The sequence below is a fragment of the Alosa pseudoharengus genome, unplaced genomic scaffold, assembly GCF_046254945.1.
Source record: "Alosa pseudoharengus isolate Yale_2024_CS ecotype anadromous, Long Island Sound unplaced genomic scaffold, YU_APseudo_1.1 YU_APseudo_1.1_scf_11, whole genome shotgun sequence".
NCBI classification, from domain to species: domain Eukaryota; kingdom Metazoa; phylum Chordata; class Actinopteri; order Clupeiformes; family Clupeidae; genus Alosa; species Alosa pseudoharengus.
Window position 1 is genome coordinate 16,516,921 of NW_027468576.1, and position 26,395 is coordinate 16,543,315.

At 43.5% G+C, this 26,395-nt stretch overlaps 1 protein-coding gene across 1 annotated transcript; it reads right to left on the reverse strand.

Moving 5' to 3' along the window:
• Positions 1 to 10,399: 10,399 nt before the first annotated feature.
• LOC143116824 (cytochrome P450 2J2-like) lies at positions 10,400 to 21,850 on the reverse strand. The gene is made up of 9 exons (XM_076278145.1): positions 21,559 to 21,850; positions 14,129 to 14,291; positions 13,476 to 13,628; positions 13,035 to 13,195; positions 12,361 to 12,537; positions 11,959 to 12,100; positions 11,561 to 11,748; positions 11,254 to 11,395; positions 10,400 to 10,833 (listed from the first exon to the last, which is right to left on the reverse strand). The coding sequence occupies exons 1-9, from the start codon at positions 21,748 to 21,750 to the stop codon at positions 10,658 to 10,660; spliced, it is 1,494 nt and encodes a 497-aa protein (XP_076134260.1). The 5' UTR covers positions 21,751 to 21,850; the 3' UTR covers positions 10,400 to 10,657.
• Between the last annotated feature and the right edge of the window lie 4,545 nt (positions 21,851 to 26,395).

Here is a 26,395-nt window from a genome sequence, read left to right on the forward strand (position 1 = left end):
TGTCCTAACCTTTCACTGCAAGAATGTAAATTATGCTGGAAATTTATGATAACATTTATTGTCAATAAAATAAATACAAAATAATACACATTTTATTATTTCCAGAGTTTGTATTTTCTATTTTGATCATTTATTTTGGAAATGGAAAATTTCTAGTAAATAAAGGTTTCAAGGTAGGAAAACTACTTTACATACAATCCTTGCTCAAATATAGTCACTATTATGTATATTTGTTGGAGGGAAAGCCCTAAAATGAATGTTGAAATGTATGTTGTAGGGAATGGGGTGCGTGTGGCTCCCACATCTCCTTCCAGGCTTAACTCAACTCCTTCTTGAGTAGAAACTCTACATTTCTGAAACAGGCTCACAAAAAACAAAAACAGTTCCATCCTAGCCAGGTGTTCCCCAAAGCACCCGCTTTCCTGTGAGAAAACACAGACAAAAAACACCAGTGTGAGTTTTCTTCACTGATCTAAAGCTGTACTTTATCATTTGCAAACAAAACATACTTCAGATCTAAAGTTACTCTGTGTGAAATGTGGATTCTGGAATCTAATAAACAAATTTAATGATTATGAGTACACTACATGGCAAAACAATAGTTCATCATAACTATTTAAGAAAACAAATAACAATAGTTGGCAGTCACTGGTATGCCAGAACAATTACACAGATTACACAGTGCACTTGCATTGGACATTTAATCCTACATGCAGAGAAGGGCATGAATGCGTCTCGTCTCCTGAACTTGCCCTCGGAGTCCAGGAAGTGACCTGGGTTGAATTCCTCTGGTGTTTCCCATTCAGACTTATCATAAAGCACTGAGGTCAGATTGGTCATCAGTGATGTACCTTAAGAAGACCATCAATACCCATCACTTCACAATGAATAGTCTATTAATAGAATTAGTCTATAGTCAATTAAATATACAGTATTTATCTGCAGAGAAACAAAAAGAGAAAACTTTTTGGATTTATTACCTCAATACAATGTCACCAGGGGGATTAACTGAGGAATTTGACATAAAGCCTTTCCTCTAATGTACTTTTCATCTCCATGTAACATTGTGTGTGGGATTGCTCTGAGGTGACATACTACTTGACAAATTATGTCATTGTGGGATAATGTAATAATGTAATTTTATTACTTTGTGAGCCATGGTGTTGGTCTTTTTCTATTTTCTTTATTTTTTGTGGGTAAACTGTATATGTAACTGCATCACTAATTGTCTTATGTGGTGACACATGTGTGATGGATAAGGTGATACTTAGGCCTTGACAATTAGTGTGAATGGGCTCAGCTGATGAATGATCAGCTGAGCAGGTATATGCTCTACTTATACACCTGAGCTGCTAAATGACATTTGCCTGAGGAAGACCGAGCCGGGTCGAAACGTTGCAACACATTAAATATATGAGAGTTTTAGCAGAGTGCAGGCATTTCATTCCTTTGCAGTTCTAGTTCCATTTGCCCTGCACCTCACCGGTGGGGATGTGCACACCTCCACTACTACTCATTGGGAAAATGTCCAATTGCAATTTTCTGACAAATATTGCAATTGTGATTTGGTTTGCCATATAATTCTTGAAAGTCAAGCCCCAGTTCAATATACCAAATGTTGCTTTACGTTGGGCCACCTGATTGGTGAGCATGCCTAGTGCATGGGAAGACAGCACTCTGTTGGTCAGCTTCACCATGTCACACAAGGAGGATGACATGAATAAAAGAATCTTAGATCTGCCAAGATTAACAATTGGGGCAGAGTTGGAAGCTGTATGATCAATTGCAGCCATTTGCTAATAGCATTAATTAGTTCAAACTGTGGATTATGATCTTTTGGGCCCCCACCGTCGACTTCAAGGTAACGCTGCCTGGAAGGCGCTAGGGTTAGGCTAGGCAGCGATGCCTGGAAGTCGACGGTAGGCCCAGGTATGATTTGGCCCTGGGGGATAGTTTGCAGGTTTTCGATTCTTGAGGAAGTCGGCAATCACAAGGAATATGACGAGAAAAAGCAAAATGCTCTTCAAGTCGAGTGATTGCAGTAGCAGACTAAGCTGCATTTTTGGAACACAGTTGTTGTAGGCCTAATGTGAATGAACAGAGTTGGCTTTAGAACTGACTGTCTACTGTCATGCTCAGTAAAAAAGGCGTGTACGAACCAGGGCATGTTTATACCCGGAACTTGACAAAACAGTAGGAAGTAGGAACGATGATGATATATGTGTCCTGTCATCCTCTGTAATCAAAGACAGGTTAGACCTGGTATTCAGCCATGTAACCTCTGTTACTAGTGAAGCATGTGATATTCTTCTGGGTTTCACCCTTGCTCTCAATGCACTGTACAGTGTTTCACTCCTAACTGATATGATTTTGCACTGTTGACTGACTGATTGGTTGATTTTTTGGTTTGATATGCTTTTATGTCTGTTTATTATTTACAAATGATTTATTTTTCTATGCCATGGACCCTCTTGTGTCTGAAATGGAATTGTCAGAGTAAATTATCCACTGAGGGAAAACCATAGCCTGGCCCGGGCCATCCTATATCATTGAAATGTATAGTCTGGAATCGAACCATTCACCTCGCTTAATCCAAGGGGCGGGCAGAGAATTGTCTTTCAAACTGCCTAGGCATGCAATAGGCCAGCACTACGACCATATCCGTATCCGGTCGGCAAATACATCCTTCTTCGAAAGGAATGACTTAAGTGCATTGTGTTGCTCAACTTTCAAAGAAAAGCACAAGTCCAACTCCTCCAAAGTTGACGCCAACGCCGATTCAAACAACCGCTCTTCATTCGCCATAGCCACCTTCCTTGTTGTTCACCGTCGCAGGACTGTCGTTATCCTGTTAAGCCCGCCTTAAGACTCTCTAACAAAATAGAGCGCTGTGATTGGATGACGTCCACGGCGTCAGCCAATATAAATCCCTATGGTTTGATTCTAGACGTACAGACTGAGCAAATTAATTTGCCGCTGCTAGGGTGCGTCTAGATTTCTAGGCTAGGAAAACCAATGAAAGCTTCTCAGACACCATAGGCCTACTTCCACATTGGAATAAAACTTTTGATATGGTAGCCTACATTGATACAAAAGATACATTAAAAAAATGTAACCCGCAACTTGCAGCACCTCAGATTGGGAGTTGACCGTGCTAGCAAGTGAGCTAAAAACTCAGGCTACTAGCATCACCTATTAGCATTAGTCTCTTAAGGCATGGGACTCAGGAGGGAAGTTTACCTTTCCTACATACTGCAGCTACATACCAGCTGGCTACCGTTACACCACTAGATACATAGAAACTCTGGGGCACATTATCAGTAAATACAGTGTAATAGTTAATCTTCACAACATTACAATTAATCATATTTTAACCATTTAATCTGATTTTGTGTCAAAGCAAAGCCTCAAAAATAAATGTAGCCTATTAAAAAAGTGTAATTGCTAATAATTAACACATCATCAATAATTAACACATCATCACAAATTACACATCATTGCTCTGTCACCGTGTGTGTGCAAACATTTTGAATGGGTAGGATGTATGTGTGGCTCCCACATCTCCTTCCAGGCTAGCTTAACTCATTCTTGCGTGGAAAGCCTACATTTTTTAAATAAGCTCACAAAAAACAAAAACAGTTCCATCCTAGCTAGCTGTTCCCCAAGGTACACCCACTTTCTTGTGAGAAAACAGACACAGAACCACCAGTGTGAGCTTTCTTAACTTATCTAGAGCTATGCTATCTCATTATCCCCTTGTTTTAGTGTTACCATTTACTTTGAGAAGGTCACCAGGTCCCATTGTCTGAAAAACACCCAAAACTAATACATTTCTATAGTTATTCTCCATTGTGGGTATGGTGTTTTGGTGGTTGAAATTTTCACCCCATCCCTGATCATGGATCACTCTTCTACAAACATCCACAACTCATCTTAACCTTTATAAGGGCACACCTGGACAAATAATTTAGCTTCCGCTGGATTTTTTTTTTTTTGAGCCAGGGACATGGCCTGAGATTGGCATAAAAAAGGGGGAGACTCCGAGGCCTACTAACCTTCCAGACCAGCATTCGATGTTTTTTTCTTTCCCTCAAACACCAGCTGTGTATCCAGCCACAAGGTCAAACTCCTCTGGGTACGTTTTGAATGTGTACTACTCACCTCTGGCCTCATGCTGGTCATGTGTCTGGTTTTGTCCCTCAAGTGACTTCTGACGCCTCAACCCAGAATTGTACCAGGGGAGAGAGTTCTGGGACTTTTGTAGTGTATTTTGAACACGCTCACAGGAGGGCTGTAGGAATTGTTTGTGGTTTGGTTCCTCTGTGTCAGATCGAAGCTGTGTTTTATAGCTGTTTTCAAATGCTGGGGCTAAAGTTGATGCTGTTTTGTTTATTTGTTATGTTTTATTCTCATGACTTGTTGTGATAGAAATCTTTATAGGACAATTTGTGGTTGGTTGTTTATGTTTGGGTGGGCCTTTGCTAATTACTAATGGAATTATGTGAATCCGTAGTGTTGAAGAACACAAAGCCTTTTTGTCTTCATTAAAAAAAAATACTTTTTACAATACATTCCAGTATTTCATTTTGTCCAGGAGAACTGAATTGGAAATTGACCACTAGGTGGTAGCACAATCCACATTTTTTTTAGTCCATTCAATTTAAGGACCGTAAAGACTTGAGTCAGTTACATTCAGTGAAGAAGACCAAATGCAATTCCCCTAAAATCTGCTGCAATAAATATGGAAAACAACTGCTGAAAAATAAAAAAACAAAGAAAAAAGAGAAGAAAAACACATCAACACTGACTGCAATCTGCTGTCACCACCTCCACAATGCTGATGACATTCTAACCGTACAGTATCTAGTATCAAGTAGGCTATGAATCAGTTGGCAACCAAAACAAAGGATGTTCTCAATCCAGTTTCTACAGCCTGTTCCTTGAGATGAGCCTTTTTTTTAGCAACATAATACGTTAGGCTCCAGTTTATTTATGACATATATTTCTTTATAGTCCAGTTCATTTATTCTTCATCATCAGGTTGAAGTTCAGTGATTTTTTGTAGTGATCTAGTGGCTGTTCTCAAACATAAAAAGATGCTTTGAAAGTACAGTAAGACTTTACAGGGTAGTTCATGTGCCCTAAAAAAGCAGGAAAGCGTAGGCCGAGCCCAGTCTCTTTTGAATGTTGGGTGGGTCAATTGAGTTCAGACGGCTTGTGTTTATTGTATCAGGCACTGGTGGCAGCCCATGTGACTAATTCCAAAACAATGTGTTGCTATGGGAATAAATGTTGTGTTATGTAACGTTAAGTAGGCCTATGGTCAAAAGAGAAACTCTAGATTCTAAAGATAAGTTGATTTGAATCTTGTATATATTCATAGTGGGCTCTTGAGTTTTCCAGGATATTTTCAGTTGTTTAAGGCTTGGCTCACGTGTACTCTGTCTGTGGAGAGAGAGAGAGTGTGTGTGTGTGTGTGTGTGTGGGGGGGTCTTGCGTAATACAACATGTGGATCCTACTCTTTGTATTTTTCAGCTCGCAGGTCAGAAACACTAGCGGGAGGAGAGTGTGTGTGTTTTGGGTTCAAGTAAGGCCTAGCTGAAAGAGTTTGGTCATCAGTGTTGAAGAGGTTTCCCCATAGAAGAGAAGGTGAAGGCCCCTGCGGCTACAAAACATGTTACATGAACTGAACTGAACATGAACTGGAGGGAGGACACACACACACACACACACATACTTCATCATGCTCTAGAACTGTTTCATTCCTCAAGATGATATGATTATCTTCTTACTTTTTTCAAAGACTAGCTGGACTTTGCTTTCAACACTATAACCTCAAGGAAGTATATTCTCCTGAGTAGTTTTACCGTTGGTCTTAGTGGACTTGCCTGTGCATGTCTCATCACTCACATGACTTACATGATCTTTGTGCAGATTAGACAACCTTTTGAATAGGTTAAAGGTTAATCCGATAGCACCTAACCTATGTCCTGTGTCAACTACCCGTGTAACCACAAATATTTCCCCTTTATGCACTTTATGCTGAGTCATAGCAGACTGTAACATGGGGTTAACACAGTGCAAAGGTATTAATCGCCAATGCTAACACCATGACTCCACCATGGTTCTGTGCAGTGGCCTTTGTATAGACCCTACAGATCTGCAAATGAATAACTGATCTCTAAGTTACTCTATGAAGTTACTCTATGAACCCAGAGATGGGTGAAACACTAGCGTGTGGCGGACACTCTGGGATGGGAGTACGGCTGATGGGTGCGTGAAGTGCATGCACACTTCCTGAAGGGGAGGGCATTGTGATTGAGTGCTGTCACTACGTGTATGCCTTCTGACTGCCATACCAATGAGCCTGACTCTTTGGCATTGTGGACAAGCTGCCCCGGAGACCCAGGTTCGAGGCCAGGTGGTATGACTGCTCTCTCCCTTTGCTAGTTTAGTGAAACTGTCCAAATTTCTTAAGTATCCCAATTCACAAGTTGTGTCAGTCACAATATAGGGCTAGGCCTAGCTCAAAATTGTAAACTTTGGCAATCATGGTGTTTCACTTCCAGTCTTGGTTTTCGTCTGTTTGTCACAGAACTATAGAACTCTCTTCCCTTCTTCTCAAAGATTCTTGAGAAAGTGGTGTTAAAGCAAATTTCTGATTTCCTACCTCAGAACAGCCTACTACATCTAGCAGTCTGATTTCAAGTTCTAACAAAACTGCTCTTTTATCTGTGACTGAAGCATTAAAAGTAGCTAAAGCCTCTGCTCTGCTCAGTAAGTTTTAATTTTACTTATCTACAGCGTTCAACAGAGTGAACCATGCCATTCTCCTCTACATTTTCCTGGGCTAGGAATTTCTGGGTAGACTCTTAAAGCTGCAGTTGGCAAGATTGTTTTGATCATATTCACTGAAACAGACACTTTGCTCCGACAGAACAACATAAATCAGCCGGTTTTAGAAAAAAAAAAACCCACTTCTACCTCCACCTAGAGCCTGTTATTTGGTTTGCAAAAATCCACAACTCCCGGTTCTTCTGGTCCAATCAGAGCAGGGCTGTGTGAGAACTGACTGTCAATCACATTCTGGTGCAGTCTGGTGGGCACAGACGAGCACAAACTCGATGCGATGGTGCTTGGTGGTAGTTGTCCCCTCAATCCGTCAGATTTCTCAACTGCAGCTTTAATTGGGTTACATCTTACCTCAAATTACGTTCATTCAGTGTGTCTTGCCATGGTCAGGTATCAAAGTCTCTTATGACCTCACCACAGGTGTACCTGAGGGATCAGTACTTGGGCCACCACTCTCCATTTACACGATTTCCTTGGTGACAGCATTTGCCTATCACTGTTATGTGGATGATACTCAACTTTATCTGTCTTTCTCACTTTATACTCAACTTTATCTGTCTTTCTCACTTGATAACTGTATCATTTCATTGCTGCTTGGATTTCTGCATGGTTCAGGAATAATTCAGTCTTCTATTCCCAAACCGATCAACATCCAGCTTGGCTCATCTTGACCACTGATCCCTGCTAAAAAGGAAGACTAATTTGTTGACTTTGTTTCTATCTAATATATATATTTTTAAATATTATTTTTTTCTTACAAAGGCATGGTTTGCATATGTGTATGGTTATTGTTATTATTCTGTTAATTTTATTAATTTATTAATATATATACACTTATTGGACAATTATATGATTGGGCATCCACATAACCTAAAATTAATTAAGCTTTTGCCTCATATTTCTAATACAGCTTTGCACTTTTGCCTACAGAGCTAGTTGGTAAAAGCAGAGAGGGTTAAAGCGGAGCGAGAGGCACAAACGTTCAACAATTTCGGCGTTGGATTATTGCAAGGGGGAGGGGGGAAATCCCCCTTTATGCAGACCAGAGTAAACCCACGCTGCACTAATGTCAATGGAGACTTGTGGAATTTTACCAATAAATTGGTCATTATGTCTTTCTGGATTTGTTGAGGGTTTTTTGGAAAATTGTGTCATAATCTCTAAGTATTTGGGATCATTTCAAGCCTAAAAGTAATTTTTTAGTGTTCAGATTTGTAATAAAATAACTTAATATCAGACCATGCTGCTGCCAGTTACTGTCCGGTTGTTAGCATGCTAGCTAGCCTCTTAGCTAAGGTAACATTTTAAACGGAGAAGTGTAATTTCTTTGAAATGACAACTAGCTGAATAACATTACTGACATTAGTTAAAGTGGATAGTTTATACTCAAGCGAATTTGGAACAGTATATTAAGTTTAAGCGAAGTCCTTCAACTACTAGTCACTTGTTAGCGCATATTTGTATTTCCATAGCTACTCCCATCCACTTGTATGGCGTTTTAAGCTAGCGTTATATCATGTCCTAAAGAATAATTCATACATGATTATAGACAATGATACTGTGAACACAATTATGTTTATCTGTTCTTATTGCTTATTAAGAGAGAAAGTTTATTTAGTGATGTAAGGTGACACTCCCACTTATGCAGACCGGTGTTACATGGCAACTGGCACCCATGTTAACTGGCTGCGTTGATGACGTTTCACGAGTGATGACGTTTCTTTGACAGATGTGGCCGCTTGCAGATTTGTCACTTTCTGATGGAAACTGGAGACGAACAAATACAAATATGCATGACATATTTAAATGTCAAAATTGTCTGTAGTATGCTACATACACTGGACCATGAATATGCCACCAAAAAAATAAATACCCAAATAATAACTCCACGTGGGTATCGAACCTGCTTCCTAAATGAAACCTCCTACATGATAACCATTCATCTACATACTTGCGCCACGAACCAGCTGATAAATCATAGGGAAATTAACTTGACTTAGTCTATACAATTAGAAGAAGTCAGCTGATGATTGTAGCAAGTTAACACGGCTGATGGTGTTGTCTTGCTACAGCAGTTGCCCAAGCCAGTAGGTCTTAAAAGTATCATGGTTAAGTTTTCAAACATTTCACTGACTGCTGGTCAGGCTCTCTGTGGCCACCTAGTATCTGTAGCCTCAATTGAGGAAGCGTTGCTGGTCTAAAAATAAAAAAATAATAATAAAAAAAAAACGTGTGATGAGGAGGATTGAACCCATGTCGACTGCGTGAAAAAGCAATATAAAGGCATTAACCTGTTGCGCCACAGGAGAAGCACCAACTTGTGAATTGGGAAATAAAGTATCAAAAAAACATCAAACCCATGTTTACATGTCAGCAACATTAACGTTAATAGCCTATAAGCCTAAGAGTTTTGACTCTCCCTGTGCTCAAAGTTTGTGTAAAATATGGACACGTTATAGACTTCTCCTGCCCATTGCAATGTGCGTTTCAATGCCTGTGTTTCATGAACTGAATTCTTAAAAGAATAGGCTGGACAAAAGGATACACATTTTAATTTAATTTATTTGCTGACGTTCATGCGGCTCTACAGACACTTCAGGTAGGGGCGGCCACAGCCTAACCTCAGTGAAACGTTTGTAAAACTTAACCATGATACTTTGAAGGCCTACTAAATGGCTTGGGCAACGGTAGCATGATAACATGGTAGCCAGATAACATGAACAGCTATGTTAACTTGTTACAATTATAATAACGTTAGCTGACTTCTTTTAATCATACAACTGAAGTCAATTTCTGTGAGTACCGTCAGCTGGTTTGTGGCGCAAGTGGATAGACGCTATTACCAAGAAAACAGGTCAATTTATTCGTGGTTCGATACCCACGTGGAGTTAATATAGGTGTTTGTTTTTTGGGTGGCATATTCATGGTCCAATGCATGTAGTACTACATACAATTTTGACTTTTAAACATGTCATGCATATTTGTGTGCGTCTCTAGTATATCAGAAAGTGACAAATCTGCAAGCGGCCACATCTGTCAAAGACTCGTCTTCAATCATGAAACGTCATCAACGCAGCCAGTTAACATGGGAGCCAGTTGCCATGTAACACCGGAACTGTCCCGTTTTGCTCCCATAGTAACAAATTACGTTGCTCTATCTTGCTAGTAATCAAGGATCTTTGGTAAAAGGGCAAAATGACAAAGTGCCTGATAGGCAAAGGCTTATTCCCCCAATGTACTTATTCACTTATATACATCAGTCACGGACACATTTAGCATTTTCTTGGAAATGCAGTATAGTTTAGTTTAGTTTGTTGTTTTACTGCTCAGATAATCAGGGAAAATACCACACAAGAAACACTTCACCCTTTTCGTATATAGCTGTCCTAACCTTTCATTGCAATAATGTGTGTAATATACTATTTTTGAATCAAATAGCAGCTGTTTAATTCATATCCAAATAATATAAATTACACTGGAAATGTAAGATAACATTTATTGTCAATGAAATAATAATACAAAATAATACAAATTATATTAGTTCCAGAGTTTGAATTTTCTATTTTGATCATTTCTTTTGAAAATGGAATTTTTTTACTAAATAAAGGTCTTAAGGTATGAAAACTTATTCTGCCTTACATATAATCCTTGCTCAGACATAGTCACTATTAATATATATATATATACTGTATATATATACACACTTTGTCACAGGGAAAGCCCTAAAATGAGTGTTGAAATGTATGTTGCATTTATCCTATAAATGTTGCATAAGTTTAATATATTGAAAAGACCAATGCTCCGTCATCGTGAGTGAGCAAACATTTTGAAAGGGAATGGGGTGCGTGTGGCTCCCACATTTCCTTCCAGGCTTAACTCGACTCCTTCTTGAGTAGAAACCCTACATTTCTGAAACAGGCTCACGAAAAACAAAAACAGTTCCATCCTAGCCATCTGTTCCCCAAGGCACACCCGCTTTCCTGTGAGAAAACACAGACAAAGAACCACCAGTGTGAGTTTTCTTCACTTATCTAAAGCTGTACTTTCTCATTTGCAAGGTAGCCCATTCAAACAAAACATGGAAGGTATCAGGGACAAATATGAATTTAATTTACTCTGTGTGAAATGTGGATTCTGGAATCTAATAAATGAAATGTTTTGATCCTAAGATGTAAGAGTCTCTACAGAACAACAATGCGGAGGTTGAGGAGACCTTTTTTTTTAAAACATAATGGGTCCTATGAATTGCACAAATTTAATGATTATGAGTACACTACATGGCAAAACAATAGTTCATCATAACTATTTAAGAAAACAAATACCAACCAGTTGTCAGTACTGGTATGCCAGAATAATTCCACAGATTACACAGTGCACTTGCATTGGACATTTAATCCTACCTGCAGAGAAGGGCATGAATGCGTCTCGTCTCCTGAACTTGCCCTCGGAGTCCAGGAAGTGACCTGGGTTGAATTCCTCTGGTGTTTCCCATTCAGACTTATCAAAAAGCACTGAGGTCAGATTGGTCATCAATGCTGTACCCTAAGAAGACCACCAACACCCATCATTTCACAATGAATAGTCTATTAATAGAATTAGTCTATAGTCTACTGTATTAAATATACAGTATTTTTCTGCAGTTGAAATAAAACAAATTAAATCCAACGGGAATAAGAATCTTTGTCAGTTTGACTGAGAAAACCCAACCTTGGGTATTAAGTATCCTCCCAGTGTTGTGTCCTTTTCAGCCACCCGCAGGGCATTCAGTGGTACAATATTTCCTACTCTCTGAATCTCGTGGATCACAGCGTCAGTGTACGGCATATTGGCTCGGTCAGCCATGCTGGGTTGGCGTGTCTGCCCAACTACATGGTCAATTTCTGCTTGCACCTTCTCTGTAATTCAACAGAATGTCAAACATCTGAAACATCTAACTTGCACAGCTTATAATCAGTAATGCACTGCACTGTAACCCCTCATGACTGTTAAACCTATTCCTCACAACCTTATCTCAGTCTGTATTTTCACTCAATCCAACCATGTACCCTTGTTTTAATATGTACTGTACCCTTTTACTTATTCTTAAGGACCACCAAGTCTCTCACCCTGCACATCTGGGTTTTTGATCAGCAGTATCAGGCCCCACAGAAGGGTTGTGGAAGTGGTTTCTGTCCCAGCAATAAACAGGTCCAGTGAGTTTAGAACCAGATTGGTCTCAGTAAACCCATCAATGGGGTCACACGATCCCTAAAGAACAGAAAACATGATCATACCCAAGAACTGGTAGGTAGAGGCATTCACATTACATGTACACTGATTGTAGCTGCACAGTGTAAATAGTAATACAAGTAAATAAGAACACATACACAACTTGATAATGTAACTAATAAATAATACCTCGTAACATATTTTCAAATCTTAAATTGAAAAATGTGTCATGATAAAGCATGCATTACACACAAAACCGAAAAAGTAGTAATTTACTATTTATGTAAGAAGATATTTACACTATTCATCTCAGTGATGTAGGCATCAATGTAGTCTCTGGGGTCGTTTGGGTCAAAGTTGTCCTTGTGCCTCTCCACCTCTTTCCTTATAAATGCACCAATGTGTTCATAGTGGCTAAACAGGTCATTGTGTCGCCCGGGCAGGTACTTCATTATGGCAGGAAAGGCCTCATACAGCTGGTGAGAGAGGACAGGGCGGTCAGTAATTTGTACTCACAAACTGAACATCAGTAACTGAATGCATCTGAAAAACAACTGATCCTAATTATATTACAATGCAGGCATGTGTACAGGTAGACCACAGGTAATGCTCGAGCACCTTCCCCATGCTGTCCATCCTGATAAATGTTCCTTTTGTAGGACAAGTTTGTTACGGTAATTATTAATATTAACTCGAAACATTAAATTAATGCTTCATTATTAATTAATGAATTAATAATTGATGAAAAAGGAAGGAGTAAGGAGCTTTGGGAATGGAGGGTTGGGTTGCATGAGGCCAGTACTTCAAGGAGAGTTTCACTGATCAGCAGTGTAAGAAATAATGGTTAAAGATGCACTCCAGTAATTGACTAACCCCTAAAAATGAATCCTACATGTAGACCTATTATCTGAAAACATGTATGGATTGATTGTTTATATTATGCTCTTCCCCTCAGAATTAGGTGTTTTAATACCTGGAGCCATACTGTTCCCTCGAGATATATTAAGTCATTCAATGCGCGGAGAATCTTCTGGAAAGTATGATCAGTATAATCATAACGCCGTCCAAATACCATCTGACAAATTATATTGGAAACAGCATTGTTGAGTAGCGCTTTTGGATCAAATGGATCACCTAGAAGGATGGTGTAGAGAACAAAATACTGTACATGAGTTTGTGAATGCAATAACAAAACAAACACACTTAATCCTAGTGGGATGAGTTTTATCTATAATAATCCCTCTTGTGCAGCCAGTAAAGTAAGACACTGACACACAAACAATAATTACATTTTTTACAGTTATTTCCATATCCCATGGTTGATTTCTATGAGGGTATCAGAGAATGTTACACATTGCCACTAAAATCAGTAATCAGTCAGTTACTAGGCGACTTGCTGATCCTCTTCCTGTACCTTTTTGCCTCTCCATCTCCTCCTGAAGGTAGCGGCACTCCTCACAGATGGCATTCTCCATCGTCTTCTTCCCCAAGCCGAAGTTTCTGAGTGTGGTCAGCGTGTAACGACGATGCCTCCTCCATCTATGTCCATTACTGAAGAACAGACCGGCTGTTGTATGGAGATGAACAGGTGGTTTGAGCGTAATGAATATTCACTGCTTCAGGGGGGCCTAATTTAAATCGTGGGCAAAGTGCAAGTGCAAAGTCTATAAACAAAAGTAAAGTTCTCGCACCTGAACTAATGCGGTCATGTGGCATGTGGGAGCATTGAACTGACTCATCAGTGTTTGTGCTTAAGGTCTTGCCCATGGTGTTAAATTACCAATTGAGTTTGCATAGCTATTAAATTAGCATTAGTTAGACTTAAGACTTTGTGCTTTGCCCATCTTAGGGCCCAGGGTGTATGACAATGAGTGTATGTGAGAAGGCACATTGTCGCCATCAGTGAGTTTCCCAGGGGATCAGACTCATGACCTTGGTATTAACATATCCATCAGTTAAGGTAGAGATAGAGATGCAGCACAGGTAAATCAGTGGAACATGTCACAAACATAAACACACAGCATGACACTGATTAATAATAATAAAGAAACCCATCAATTTTCTCACCATTTCCTGGGTAAACTCTGTCAGCGAATGGGCTAAAGGGCCGGTCCACAAAGTTCTCAGCTTGGCCCACAAGGGCCTCTTTCACCAATTCATAGCCAGTGACAAACACCATTTCATCTCGGCCCAGACGTATAGCAAAAATCTTGCCATAAACCTCAGCCAACTAAAAACAAACAAAAAAATTATGAGTTACTATTCCTTTTCATTTGTTCTGAAAGAGATTGGCTACCCCATGGGTAGAGTGAGGGAATGGCTTCGGGGGTTCAAGCCCCAAGTCTTTTTTCAAAAGCCCTGTTTTTTTTGCTATACTGTAGATGCAAATTACCTCTAAAATTACAATTTCATTTTTCTCAGTTGAATTGCTCACAAAGTACTCATCACACAAATATCACAAGTATATGGCATGAACCGGCACAACTTGAGCTTTCCAATGGAATTATGCTTCTTATAAATGGTTTGCAGAAAAAAACACTTTAAAACTAGAATTGCGGTTCCGAGGAACTGCAAGAGTGTGTTTGATCAGGGGCATGGAACTCGGCCTCATCCAAAGATTCCAACGGTACCTCGTTTATGAAAATCGGACATACGGGTCAAAAGTTACATGCACACACCTTCATATACACAGACAGCCCAGCCCATTAGAGCTCTGCCAGATGGCTTAGAATTCTGCCAGGTTCAAGCTTAAGCCATTAGAGCTGTGATGTCATATTCGAAATTAGAATCCTTGAACATTCCGCCATTCATTTCAATGGGCCCAAAAAACGCCGAAAAACGGGAATAACGCGAAAACGACAAGGGCCAGCGACACGAAAGTAACAAGCAAGCTACACCGGTTTGGGCCTGAATTTTTGGAGTTGGAATCACGTCGATAGCTCAAAGGAGCAGTAGTTCGTACAAAAACTGCGATTTTGATTAAAAATTGACCTCCTTTGTGTTGCCTGTGTAATGACGTTCGTGTGTTTTGGTGCGTAACCAATAAAACCATTCTGAGACAACTTTGCAAGATTGTTACATTGGTGTCAGAAGTGGGATGACGACCCCTACTGGACGGGAGGAGAAAGCTGCAACTGATGCCCTGGCGATGATGAGTTTCCTGCCAAGACGGCTCTTCCACAGCGCGCTTGCCCATGGCCACCTGCTGGGCCCAGCAGACGGAGCCAGCCTGCAGCATGACCATGACGAAGAGACCCGCCCCCGGCAACAGGAGGAAACGAACCGGGCTGATGGCAGCATCCCGCCACTTGAACCCGCTCCACACGGGAGCAATGGAAACCGGCCGGTCCCCGGTGCGACGGCGGCGGTAGAAGGGCGCCCCAGCGTAAAGTTGCCCCACTACAATGGCGAAAGGCCGCTGGCGACATACCTGGTACAGGTCCGGCTGGCATCCGAGCTGAATGGCTGGTCGGCGGAGAGAACGGGAGTACAGGTGGCGTTGGCTCTGGAGGGGGAAGCACTACAAGTATTAGAAGACCTGCCACCGGCGGAGCAAGTAAGCTGGACCGCAATCGAAGCAGCTCTGCAACGACGATTCGGCCAGAGAATCTTCATCAGCGATGCCAGAGAACAACTCGCTTCCAGACGGCGACACAAGGACGAGAGACTGGGCAAGTTCGCGGCTGACCTGCAGCTGTATGCCCGGCGGGGCTACCCAACAGCCAGGGTCTACATGAAGAGATGGCACTGGAAGCGTTCGTGCGAGGCATCCACCCAGAGCGGCTAAAAGAACACCTTCGCCTGAGCGCCCCCAGCTCGCTGTCCGTGGCCCTCGCGGAAGCCGAACGGGTGGAAAACATCTTCCGCACAACAGAATCGAGGCATTGCGTACGCCAGACATCGATGGAGGAAGACGAGGAGGAACTGGAGGTGACGTGGCAGACCACGACACAGCCACCACAACGCCGCCCACGCGAGTGGAAGAGGCCGGCCAGCGGAGACGGATGCCACCGGTGTGGCGAGCCGGGACACATCGCGTGGTACCGCCCAGCCCCGGCACCCCTCACGCTCGCGCCCCAGTTACTAGAAGAAGGTGGCACGGCGGGAGGGGCTATGGATTGCATACGGCTAGGCCGGCTCGGCCAAACCAGAGGACTGTATGTGGACTGCACGCTAGACGGGACTCGGTGTCGCGCCTTGATCGATACTGGCTCCACCATCTCGCTTGTGCGCCCCGGTCTCTTACCCGGCACGCTGGTAGCCAGACCCAGAGGCTGGGTAAAGACAAAAACGCGCATCACAACAGTTATCGAGCGGAACTGTATGGACAAAAAGTGGTGTGCGTGTGCATCAACGGTGAGACGGCGAGCCGCCGGCTTTGGTTGGCTAGCATTCAGGATGATTGCATTCTCGGCCTGGACGTGCTAGAGAAATGGGGGGCTGTGGTTGACATTTCCCGGTTCGCACTACACTTGGGGACGAGCAGCATAGTGTTGCACACGGCGGGGAAAACAGAGCATGAAGTGCGGAGAGCTGGCGCGACGAAGAACTCTCCAACTCGCTCCACACAAGTCCGCAGGAAGCGAACTCGCAAAGAGTACTCGTCATCCCAGACTCCGCCCCTCCCCACACAAGCCCGCAAAACTAAAGCCCGCGAAAACAACAGGTCTCATCCAGGTCCGCTCGCTGAGGCCGCCACTGCTCAGCTCACGCCCACCAGGGAGGAGCCAAGAGAGCGGTTTGAGCAAACACCACTCTCCGCTCAGAGAGCGCGGCCCTCTGTAGAGACAAGGCAAGCCGTAAATGAACTCTTCACTCGTAGCTGTGAGGGGCTGAGTGAAGCACAGGGTAGCCAGGTGCGGAGACTACTAGCAGCGTACACCGACATCTTCGCCGCAAGATATGAGGACTGCACCCGAACGAGCCTGGTCCAACACGATATCGACACCGGAAATGCCCGGCCCATTCGACTTCAGCCTCATCGCTTACCGTTCGCCAAACGACAAGCAGCTGAAGAAAAGATCAAGGAAATGGCCACGGCAGGAGCCAAGCAGTAGTCCCTGGGCTGCGCCGGCTGTACTCGTCCGGAAGAAGGACGGCTTGTGGCGGTTCTGTGTTGACTACAGGCGCCTCAACCAGGTAACCCGGAAAGACTCTTACCCGCTCCCCTGCATTGACGATGCGCTGGACAGCATTGCCGGCTCCTGCTGGTTTAGCTCGCTGGACTTACACAGTGGCTACTGGCAGATTGAGCTAGCACCGGAAGCTCGGCCGAAGACAGCGTTTACCATCGGGCAAGGGCTGTGGCAGTTCCGGGTACTTCCATCCGGCCTATGCAACGGGCCAGCGAACTTTGAGCGGCTGATGGAGCGTGTCCTGGCGGGCATTCCACGAACATGCTGCGTGGTTTACCTGGACGACATCCTGTGTCATGCAACAGACTTCACCGGTGCCATAGGACATCTGGAAAAGGTGTTCGACGCCATCCGGGGTGCTGGGCTCAAACTGCACCCGAAAAAGTGCCACCTGTTCCAGAGACAAACCGGATTCCTGGGCCATGTCGTGGGGGCCGCCGGAGTGGCCACCGACCCAGCTAAGATGGAGACGGTGAGACGTTGGCCTGTTCCGCGCGATGGTGCTGAGCTGCGGAGCTTCCTGGGCCTGGCGTCATATTACCGGCGTTTCATCCGGGACTTTGCTACAGTCGCCAGCCCGCTGCATCGTTTGACGCACAAAGGCCAGCTCTTCCAGTGGACGCGAGAGTGTGACGCGGCATTCCGACGGCTGCGGAGGGCGCTATGTGAGGCCCCAGTGCTCGCTTTCCCTGACCCTCAACTGCCGTTCATCCTGGACACCGACGCCAGCGACGTGGGCGTCGGCGCCGTCCTCTCTCAAGCAGGCGAGCAGGGCGAGCAGGTGGTCGCATACTTCAGCCGCTCACTGGACCGAGCAGAGAAGAATTACTGCGTGACCCGCAGAGAACTGTTGGCTGTGGTGGTGGCAGTGTGCCATTTCCGAACCTACCTCTACGGCAAACGGTTCCTGCTGAGAACGGACCATGCATCGCTCACCTGGCTGCTGAACTTCAAAGAACCAGAGGGCCAGCTGGCTCGCTGGCTGGAGGCGCTCCAGGACTACGACATGGAGATTCGACACCGGGCGGGTCGCCTTCACAGCAACGCGGACGCCCTGTCCAGGCGTCCGTGTGCAGCAGACCAGTGCCAGCACTGCCACCGGAGGGAGGAGAGGAGCCTGGCCGCGGCTCAACCGGAGCCCGCTCGTCGGCTACAGGCTGCATCACCGCTGGCAGAGAGAGAGAGTCGCTGTTTTCAACGCTTGCCAGCGTCGCACCAATGAGAGGGTCAACGCTCGCCAACAGCACGCCAGTGAGGGGGCCAATGCTCGCCAGCAGCACGCCAGCGAGAGACTCAACGCTCGCCAGCGCCGTGCCATCAAGAGAGCCACCGCCCGCCAGCTTCATGCAAGCGAGAGAGTCAACGCTCGCCAGCAGCACCCCGAGGTCGTCTCGCCGCCTTCCGCTACCAGCTACAGTGATCGACAGACCGGAGACAGCGCACCGCAGCCCAACGCCACAACACAGCACTGCAGAGCGGCAGCTGGGGCCATGGACGCGCAGTCGCCGGTGGACGTGATGTCAAGGGAGGAGATCCGGAAGGCGCAATCGGGTCATGGATCGAAGCCGGTCAGCGACTGCCATGGACTGACGTATCAGCACTCAATCCAGAGACCAAAGCGATTTATTCACAGTGGCCGGGAATAGTAGCACGTCAAGGACTGTTGTATAGACACTGGCGAGCTCCCGATAGACAATCTGACATTTTCCAGTTGCTGGTTCCTGCTGGATTACGGGCCCGTGTACTGGAACAGGTACATGGGGCAGTGGGGGCGGCTCATTTCGGCATTGCAAAAACTCTTCGTCGGCTGAGAAGCCACTTCTATTGGCCGGGATGCAGGCTGGACGTTGAACTGCATGTTCACTGCTGTGCCGCCTGCACAGCGAAGAAGGGCCCCACGTGACGCTCACACGCTCCGCTGCAGCAATACGCAGTCGGGGCTCCCATGGAGCGGGTAGCCGTCGATATCATGGGCCCACTGCCAGTCACAGAGCGGGGAAATCGATATGTGCTCGTAGCAATGGACTATTTCACTAAGTGGCTGGAGGCGTATGCAGTGCCAGATCAGAGCGCCCAGACGACAGTGGACAGGGGCACCGGAAGAGCTCCACAGCGACCAAGGGTGGAATTTCGAGGCAGAGGTGTTTGCTGAGGTTTGCCAGCGCATCGGCATCCGGAAAACGAGAACGACACCTCTGCATCCACAAAGCGACGGGCTAGTGGATCGGTTTAATCGGACGCTAGCAGTGCAGCTGGCCATATTGGCCGACCGCCGACAAAAGGACTGGGACTTACACTTGCCCCTGGTGCTGTGGGCATATCGCACAGCGGTGCAAGAGTCAACGAAATGCACACCGGCAGCTCTGATGTTCGGGCGAGAGCTACGCACGCCAGTGGACTTGGTGTTCGGTTCGCCTCCGGAAGCGGAGATTGGAGGTAAGCCAGGGCTGGAATACTACAAGCAGCTACGCGAGAGACTGAAAGGAGTACACGAGTTGGCCAGGCAGGCTATGAGTGAAGCTGGAATACGTCAAAAGCGAGCTTACGATACGCGCTGTCACGGCCAGGAGTTCCAAACCGGCGATAAAGTTTGGGTGTACTGCCCGGAGAGAAAGAAAGGCATTTCCCCGAAACTCACTAGCCAGTGGGTCGGGCTGTGCGATGTCTTAGAGAAGCTGTCTGACGTGGTCTATCGTGTGAGACTGATTAAGCGTCGGAGAGTTGTGGCTCTCCACCGTGATCGACTGGCCCCGTATCGACCCCTGGCCTCAGCTGAGGGTCGTGGAGACTTGGACACTGATTCTGTGGACCTTGGTGACAATGGAGCTGTGGCTCTAACACCGGTCACCGTGCAGCCGTCCCCGGAAGTCACCGCCGCGACAGCGGGGCGCCCACAACGCCAGCGTCGCGTCCCAGCCAGGCTCATGGACTGACGTAAGGGAAGACTTGAGTCAAAGGGACATAGACTAAGTCTCGGGGGGGCTGTGTAGTGAACTGAGCCTAGCTGGTTCATGACTGAACTCCCATAATGCTGTGCAGTGTATGTGTGTGTGTGTAATGTTGATGTTGGTTTTAGTATGAGTAATTCCGTTTACCTTGTCATGTATGTGTTAGCTGGTATAGTCTTTCTTTATGTTGTGCCTCATGTGTTTACCCCGTGTATTGTATGTGACTATCGTTGTGTATCGTTTGTGTATTGTGTATTCCAAAAATAATTCTGTGGAAATGTATGGATTCCAGTTTCTTCCAGTAGCAGCAACTGGAATCCATGCATTTCCACAGAATTATTTTTGGAATCTGATCCCTTATCATACCTCATTCTTACTCGTCGCTGGACTTATCGTGACTAAATTCAAGATGGCTGCAAACGCTAAACTTTGTGAAGATACTGTCTGTATAAATCGTCTTGTAAGTAAACTATCAGTGCTTTTTCAAAGTTCTCAATGTCTCGTTTTAAATGTCAGGGCCCTCGGAAGTCTACCAATGAAGTGTGGAGATACATTGAGCCTTGTAACTGGTGTAAAACAGTGATTTATTTGCATGGCTAGCCCGATGCCGAAGCACCACCATTGAAAAAGCTGTTGGTAGCATCGTCTAACTAGCGCCAGATTTTGGAGTGCAGGGGACAAGCCGAGATGGGCTATGATGAGACATACGTTCACACTCGGTATCATGTTTCAACACACTTTAGGTCTATATCACACCGGAATTCTCCTTTAATTTACCTCCTTTGTGTTGCCTGTGTAATGATGTTCGTGTGTTTTGATGTGTAGAATAAAACCATTCTGAGACAACTTTGCAAGATTGTTACAATAATATGAAAACTTCTTTGTTAGGCTTAAAGAGGCTTTTGTCATTTTACGGTGAAAATATCACGTTAACGACTAATAATGACATAGGCCTAACATTATTAGGTTCTTATGATAATGAAAGACCACGTAATAGTTTCATGCTATATCATGTTATTGCATAGCCTACATTTGTCTTTTCCTGGCGCTGCAGCAATAGGCCCAAGTGTTTAGCATGCTCACAAAACATTGGGGCCCAAGGCTATTTACAGAATTAGACTAGGCCTAGCCTACTGTTAAGTTAGTCTTAAACATAGCAACTCAAACTGATGTGGACATAGCCTAGAGCCTATTTTGCCACAGAACTTTATCCTGGTTGTGTGTGTGTGTCTGTGTGTGTGTGTGTGTGTGTGTGTGTGTGTATCTCGCCCAATTAATGATTAACAGTTGCGAAAGAATGACATAAATAAATGAATGGATTATATGACTGTCAAATATATATCAAATGACTTAAAAAAGACATTAGCCTAAGCTACTGAATAGCAATGTATTAAATCACATGCAGTTTTCTCACCTTGGTGAAGTAAATATGTGGCTGTTTGGAATCGATGTTGAAGATGTTTCCCACGAAGGGTAATGCCAATGGCCCTGGGGGATAGTTGGCAGGTTTTCGATTCTTGAGGAAGTCGGCAATTACAAGGAATATGACGAGAAAAAGCAAAATGCTCTTCAAGTCGAGCGATTGCAGTAGCAGACTAATCTGCATTTTCGGAACACAGTTGTCGTAATGCGAACGAACCGAGTTGGCTTTAGCACTGGCTGTCTAGGTCCTGCTGTCAAGCTCCATAAAAAAGGCGTGAACGAACTAGGGCACGTTTATACCGAGAACCCGACAAAACAACAGCTGCTACCTGGACTGGGGGATGAGAAAAGGACACAAGACAAAACATGCTGTAATTAATTAATTAATTAGAACTGCAATAATAGTAGCCTACAGTAGCCCATGTGCAATAACAACAAAATGAAAACATTACTAGAGGCTGTTAAACAATATCATGTAAACATTATTGTATTGTAAAAGAGGAGCTGTGCAACAAACTTACAAAACAACATCATCATCAACAACAGCAACAAAACATGCATGTTCCATGGGCATTCTTTAGGGCTTACAGTATTTAGCTTATTGATAATATTCCCAAGTCCCATTCTACTGTGTCTGATGTGAAACAGGGACTTTTAATAGTTTTTGCAAACTTTATACAGCACAATATTTTCTGTTGGCAATTGCGCTATGGGAGTAGCCTATTTCAAAAGCAGTCCCTGAGGGACACCAAAACAGCATCAAAAGCACTGTCAATGACATTTACTGTACCCTCCAGAATTATTGCCACCCCTGGCAAATTTGCTTCCCTTCAAGGTAGGAATTTCCCTCACTGTTTTCATTGTGAGATTTTGATATATCTCCAAAAGATGATTTTTTTTAATACCTGTGTTTTTAGTCAACTTTACCAGCGGTTCCTGCTTGACAAAACCAAAAAGCCTTATTATAACATTTGTAGTGTAAAACTGCAATTTCTATTGAAAAACGATTTCTTTGAAAAACAGTCTGCTGTCTCCAGTACTTTTGTGCTAGACATGACATTGCAATATGCTTTTCCAACTTGTCTGACAAGGCTCACATAATATACCATCATATAGGCCTAGTCTGCATAGGTATATAAAGAGGTGGCATATAAAATCCAAGCCTATACAAGGGGCATATTGTCTGTAAATTACTTTGTGCTCGTTCTTTTCAGTATCTTGATTTTGCGATCAGTAGGAACGATGATGATATATGTGTCCTGTCATCCTCTATAATCCTTGTGTTTTCCAAAGACAGGTTGGACCTGGTATTCAGCTCTATAACCTCTGTTTCACCCTTGCTCTCAATGCACTTGCCTGTACATATATTTATTCCTAACTGATATGATTTGCACTGTTGACTGACTGATTGGTTGATTTATTGGTTTGATATGATTTTATGTCTGTTTATTATTTACGAATGATTTATTTTTCTATGCCGTGGATTCTCTTGTGTCTGAAATGGAATTGTCAGATTAAATTATCCACTGAGGGAAAAAACAATAAAAAACTACTCAGACACCATACTTCCACTTTGGAAGCTTTTGAAATGGTACATTGATACAACAAGATACATTTAAAAAGGAAACTCATTTTGCCTGACACAATGTCCTTTTTCAGATATAGGTACGCACATTGTATGATATGGGTATATAATTTAAGTATCATGGCAAAACCTGGCCCATGACTTCCTAACAACTGCCAGTGTAACCTGCTTTGTGTTGACTACAACACACTCGCCCGGACTCGAACCCGCAACTTTCAGCACCTCAGATTGGGAGTTGACCGTGCTAATAAGTGAGCTAAAAGCCCAGACTGCTAGAATCACGTAGCATTAGTCTCTTAAGGTGTCAAGAGGGAGGTTTACTTTACGTAGGCTACACACTGTACTGTACTTACACTACTAGATACAAACTCTGGGACACATTATCAGTAAATACAGCTATCTCATTCTCAGTTATCTAAAGCCATATTTTCTCAGTCCCTATAATATTCAAGCAAAACAGGGAAGGTGTCAGGGACAGAAATTAACATACTCTGTGGTGCTGAATGTGATCTTTGTCAAGTGTGTGATTTTGATCAAAGTAAATGGTAACACTAAAACAAAGGGTTAAATTCAGATTCTGGTGGAAAAGATCAGGCAGTGTGCTAAGAGACCTACCCCAATAGGTGACGTTGGACCATTAAACCACACAATGATCCAAAACATACAGCCAAACAAGGCAAGAAATGGTTAATAGAGAACAATATCAACATTTTACAGTGGCCCAGCCAGGCTCCAGACCTCAATTCACAAAAGTGAGCACAAGGGCAGAGTGATGGCAAAGAATCGTTCCTGCCTCAAAACCAGAATTGCTGCTAAAAAGGTGTGGCCTACAATCAATGTGGAGACATGGAGAAGCTTGGTAGGTATTATAAGAACCATTTTGAGCTGTGATGGCAAATAAAGATGTTTCCACTGATTATTTCAAAAGGGTATGAATAATTTTGGACATGCCATTTTTCATACTGTAAAATGTTAAAAAAGATGAAAATGCCTCTTTTCCTGATACCATGTTTCTACCACATCAACATTAAATCAATATTTGCCAGTGGTATGAATCATTTTGTTCTTATATAGTTATAAGCTTATACCTCAATTATAATTTGTCAACTTCAACGGCAACTGTTTTTTAATGTGATACTTCAAAATGCAAAGAAAAAGTGAAAAAGAAAAAGTTTGAGGAAGGGCCGTAAGGGCTTGAAAAGTTACCAATAAAAAGATACTTTACAACAACAACAACACATTACATTTATATAGCGCTTTTTTCTCGAGACTCAAAGCGCATCACATGGATGGGGGGATCTCACTAGTAACCACCACCAATATGCAGCACCCACCTGGGTGATGCACAGCAGCCATTATGCGCCAGAACACTCACCACACACCAGCTTGAGGTGGAGAGTGAGGGAGTGAATGAGCCAATTACAGTGGGGGATGATTAGGGGGCCAGATTGAATGAGCCAGGTTGGGAATTTAGCCAGGACACCGGGGAACCCCCTACTCTTTGCTATAAGTGCCATGGGATCTTTAATGACCACAGTGAGTCAGGACCTCGGTTTAATGAGAGCTCTCCAGTGTGCGGATCTTCACTTTTTCTTTGAACCGTATCTTTGATCCTGCACCTGTATTATTTGGATGTGCGTGATAAAACCCTGCTTTTTCATTCTTTAAAATGGAAACAAAAATAAGTTGATGGGAACATTACTACTGATGAGCTAAAGTAATTTATTATGTTGGGCAAGTGTATGACTTGGACATTTAATCCTACCAGCAGAGAAGGGCATGAATGCGTCTCGCCTCCTGAACTTGCCCTCAGAGTCCAGGAAGTGACCTGGGTTGAATTCCTCTGGTGTTTCCCATTCAGACTTATCAAACATCACTGATGTCAGATTGGTCATCAATGCTGTACCCAGCATGCAGCACCATTACCACTCATAACTGTACTATGAATAGTGTGTATCTATTAGTCATAGGGGTTGCCATCCACAGAGCATTCAGTGGTACAATATTTCCTACTCTCTGAATCTCGTGGATCACAGCGTCAGTGTACAGCATATATTAGACAATCCAACCAGAGTGATGCAACATGAATAGATTTATCCTTGTAAACCACTTGCCGGGGTGGTCTAAGATGCATATACAACCACATATCTTTTGTAATGTAAACAGTAATGCATTCAATGTGTCCCCTACAATTGGAGTTCTAATGAATGTGTGGAAATAGTGGAATCTAAACAGAAGTAATCTGAAACATCTCTGGCTGTACACCTTGGATACATTTGTAAACAGTGATGTGTCTCAGCGGACCACTCGGATCACCAAAGACGGAGACATTCTAAAAACAAATGTAAACAGGTCCATTTATATTTAATTCAACACACTGACATGCTCTTAAGCTCAATGGGGTCACACAATCCCTAAAGAATAGAAAATAAACACAATGTAGCTACTGTTGCTGTATCAGTTGAAAAGTAATCTTAATAATGTGCCATATTAAAGAATGCATTATCATCATATTGCTACAACAAGAAGATATTCTCTGTAGTCTCTGGGGTTGTTTGAGTCAAAGTTGTCCCTGTGTCTCTCCACTTCTTTCCTTAAATGCACAGATGTGTTCATACGGCAAAGTCCCCAGGGTTGATTTACTAAACATCAGAGAATGCGGATAATGCTTAATGCCACACCAAACACAGAAACCAGCCATCATAATGTTACTAGGCAACTTCCTGATCCTCTTCCTGGCCTGTACCTTTTCGCCTCTCCATCTCCTCCTGAAGATAGCGGCACTCCTCACAGATGGCATTCTCCATCGTCTTCTTCAGCCAGCTAAAAAGACAAAGTGTATACATTCACCTTCCATTTTTTTTCTGAAAAGAGAAAAAATGTTATACACATTCAAGAGCTAATCAATAACCTAACGTGTTGGCCTATGCATTAGCCTTAGACCTATTTCAGATGGTGTGGCTGATGATCAATCGCCTGACATGCAATATTAGACCGCGGTAACGTTATTTTGGACATTGGATATTCAACACATTAGAAAAAAACATTTAGCAGTGGCAAGAGGGACGAATCTGTATCGAACCAATTTAGATGTGCTTATATAAGACCTGCCCATATTACACAAAGCTTCCTAAAAAAGGGGGGGATTTTATATGGAATTAAAAATGTTAAAATGTCAAATAAATCTGTTTTGCAGCCTGACACTTTTTTTTTTGCAAAAATAAGCTACTGTATGTGTTTAGCT

Coding starts and splice junctions, on each gene's coding strand:
- LOC143116824 (XM_076278145.1), bottom strand. CDS start 21,750: ATGCAGATTAGTCTGCTACTGCAATCGCTCGACTTGAAGAGCATTTTG. Junction 11,749..11,958: donor CAAAAACCCAGATGTGCAGG/GTGAGAGACTTG, acceptor GTTGAATTACAG/AGAAGGTGCAAGCAGAAATT. Junction 11,396..11,560: donor GAGGATACTTAATACCCAAG/GTTGGGTTTTCT, acceptor TGGTCTTCTTAG/GGTACAGCATTGATGACCAA.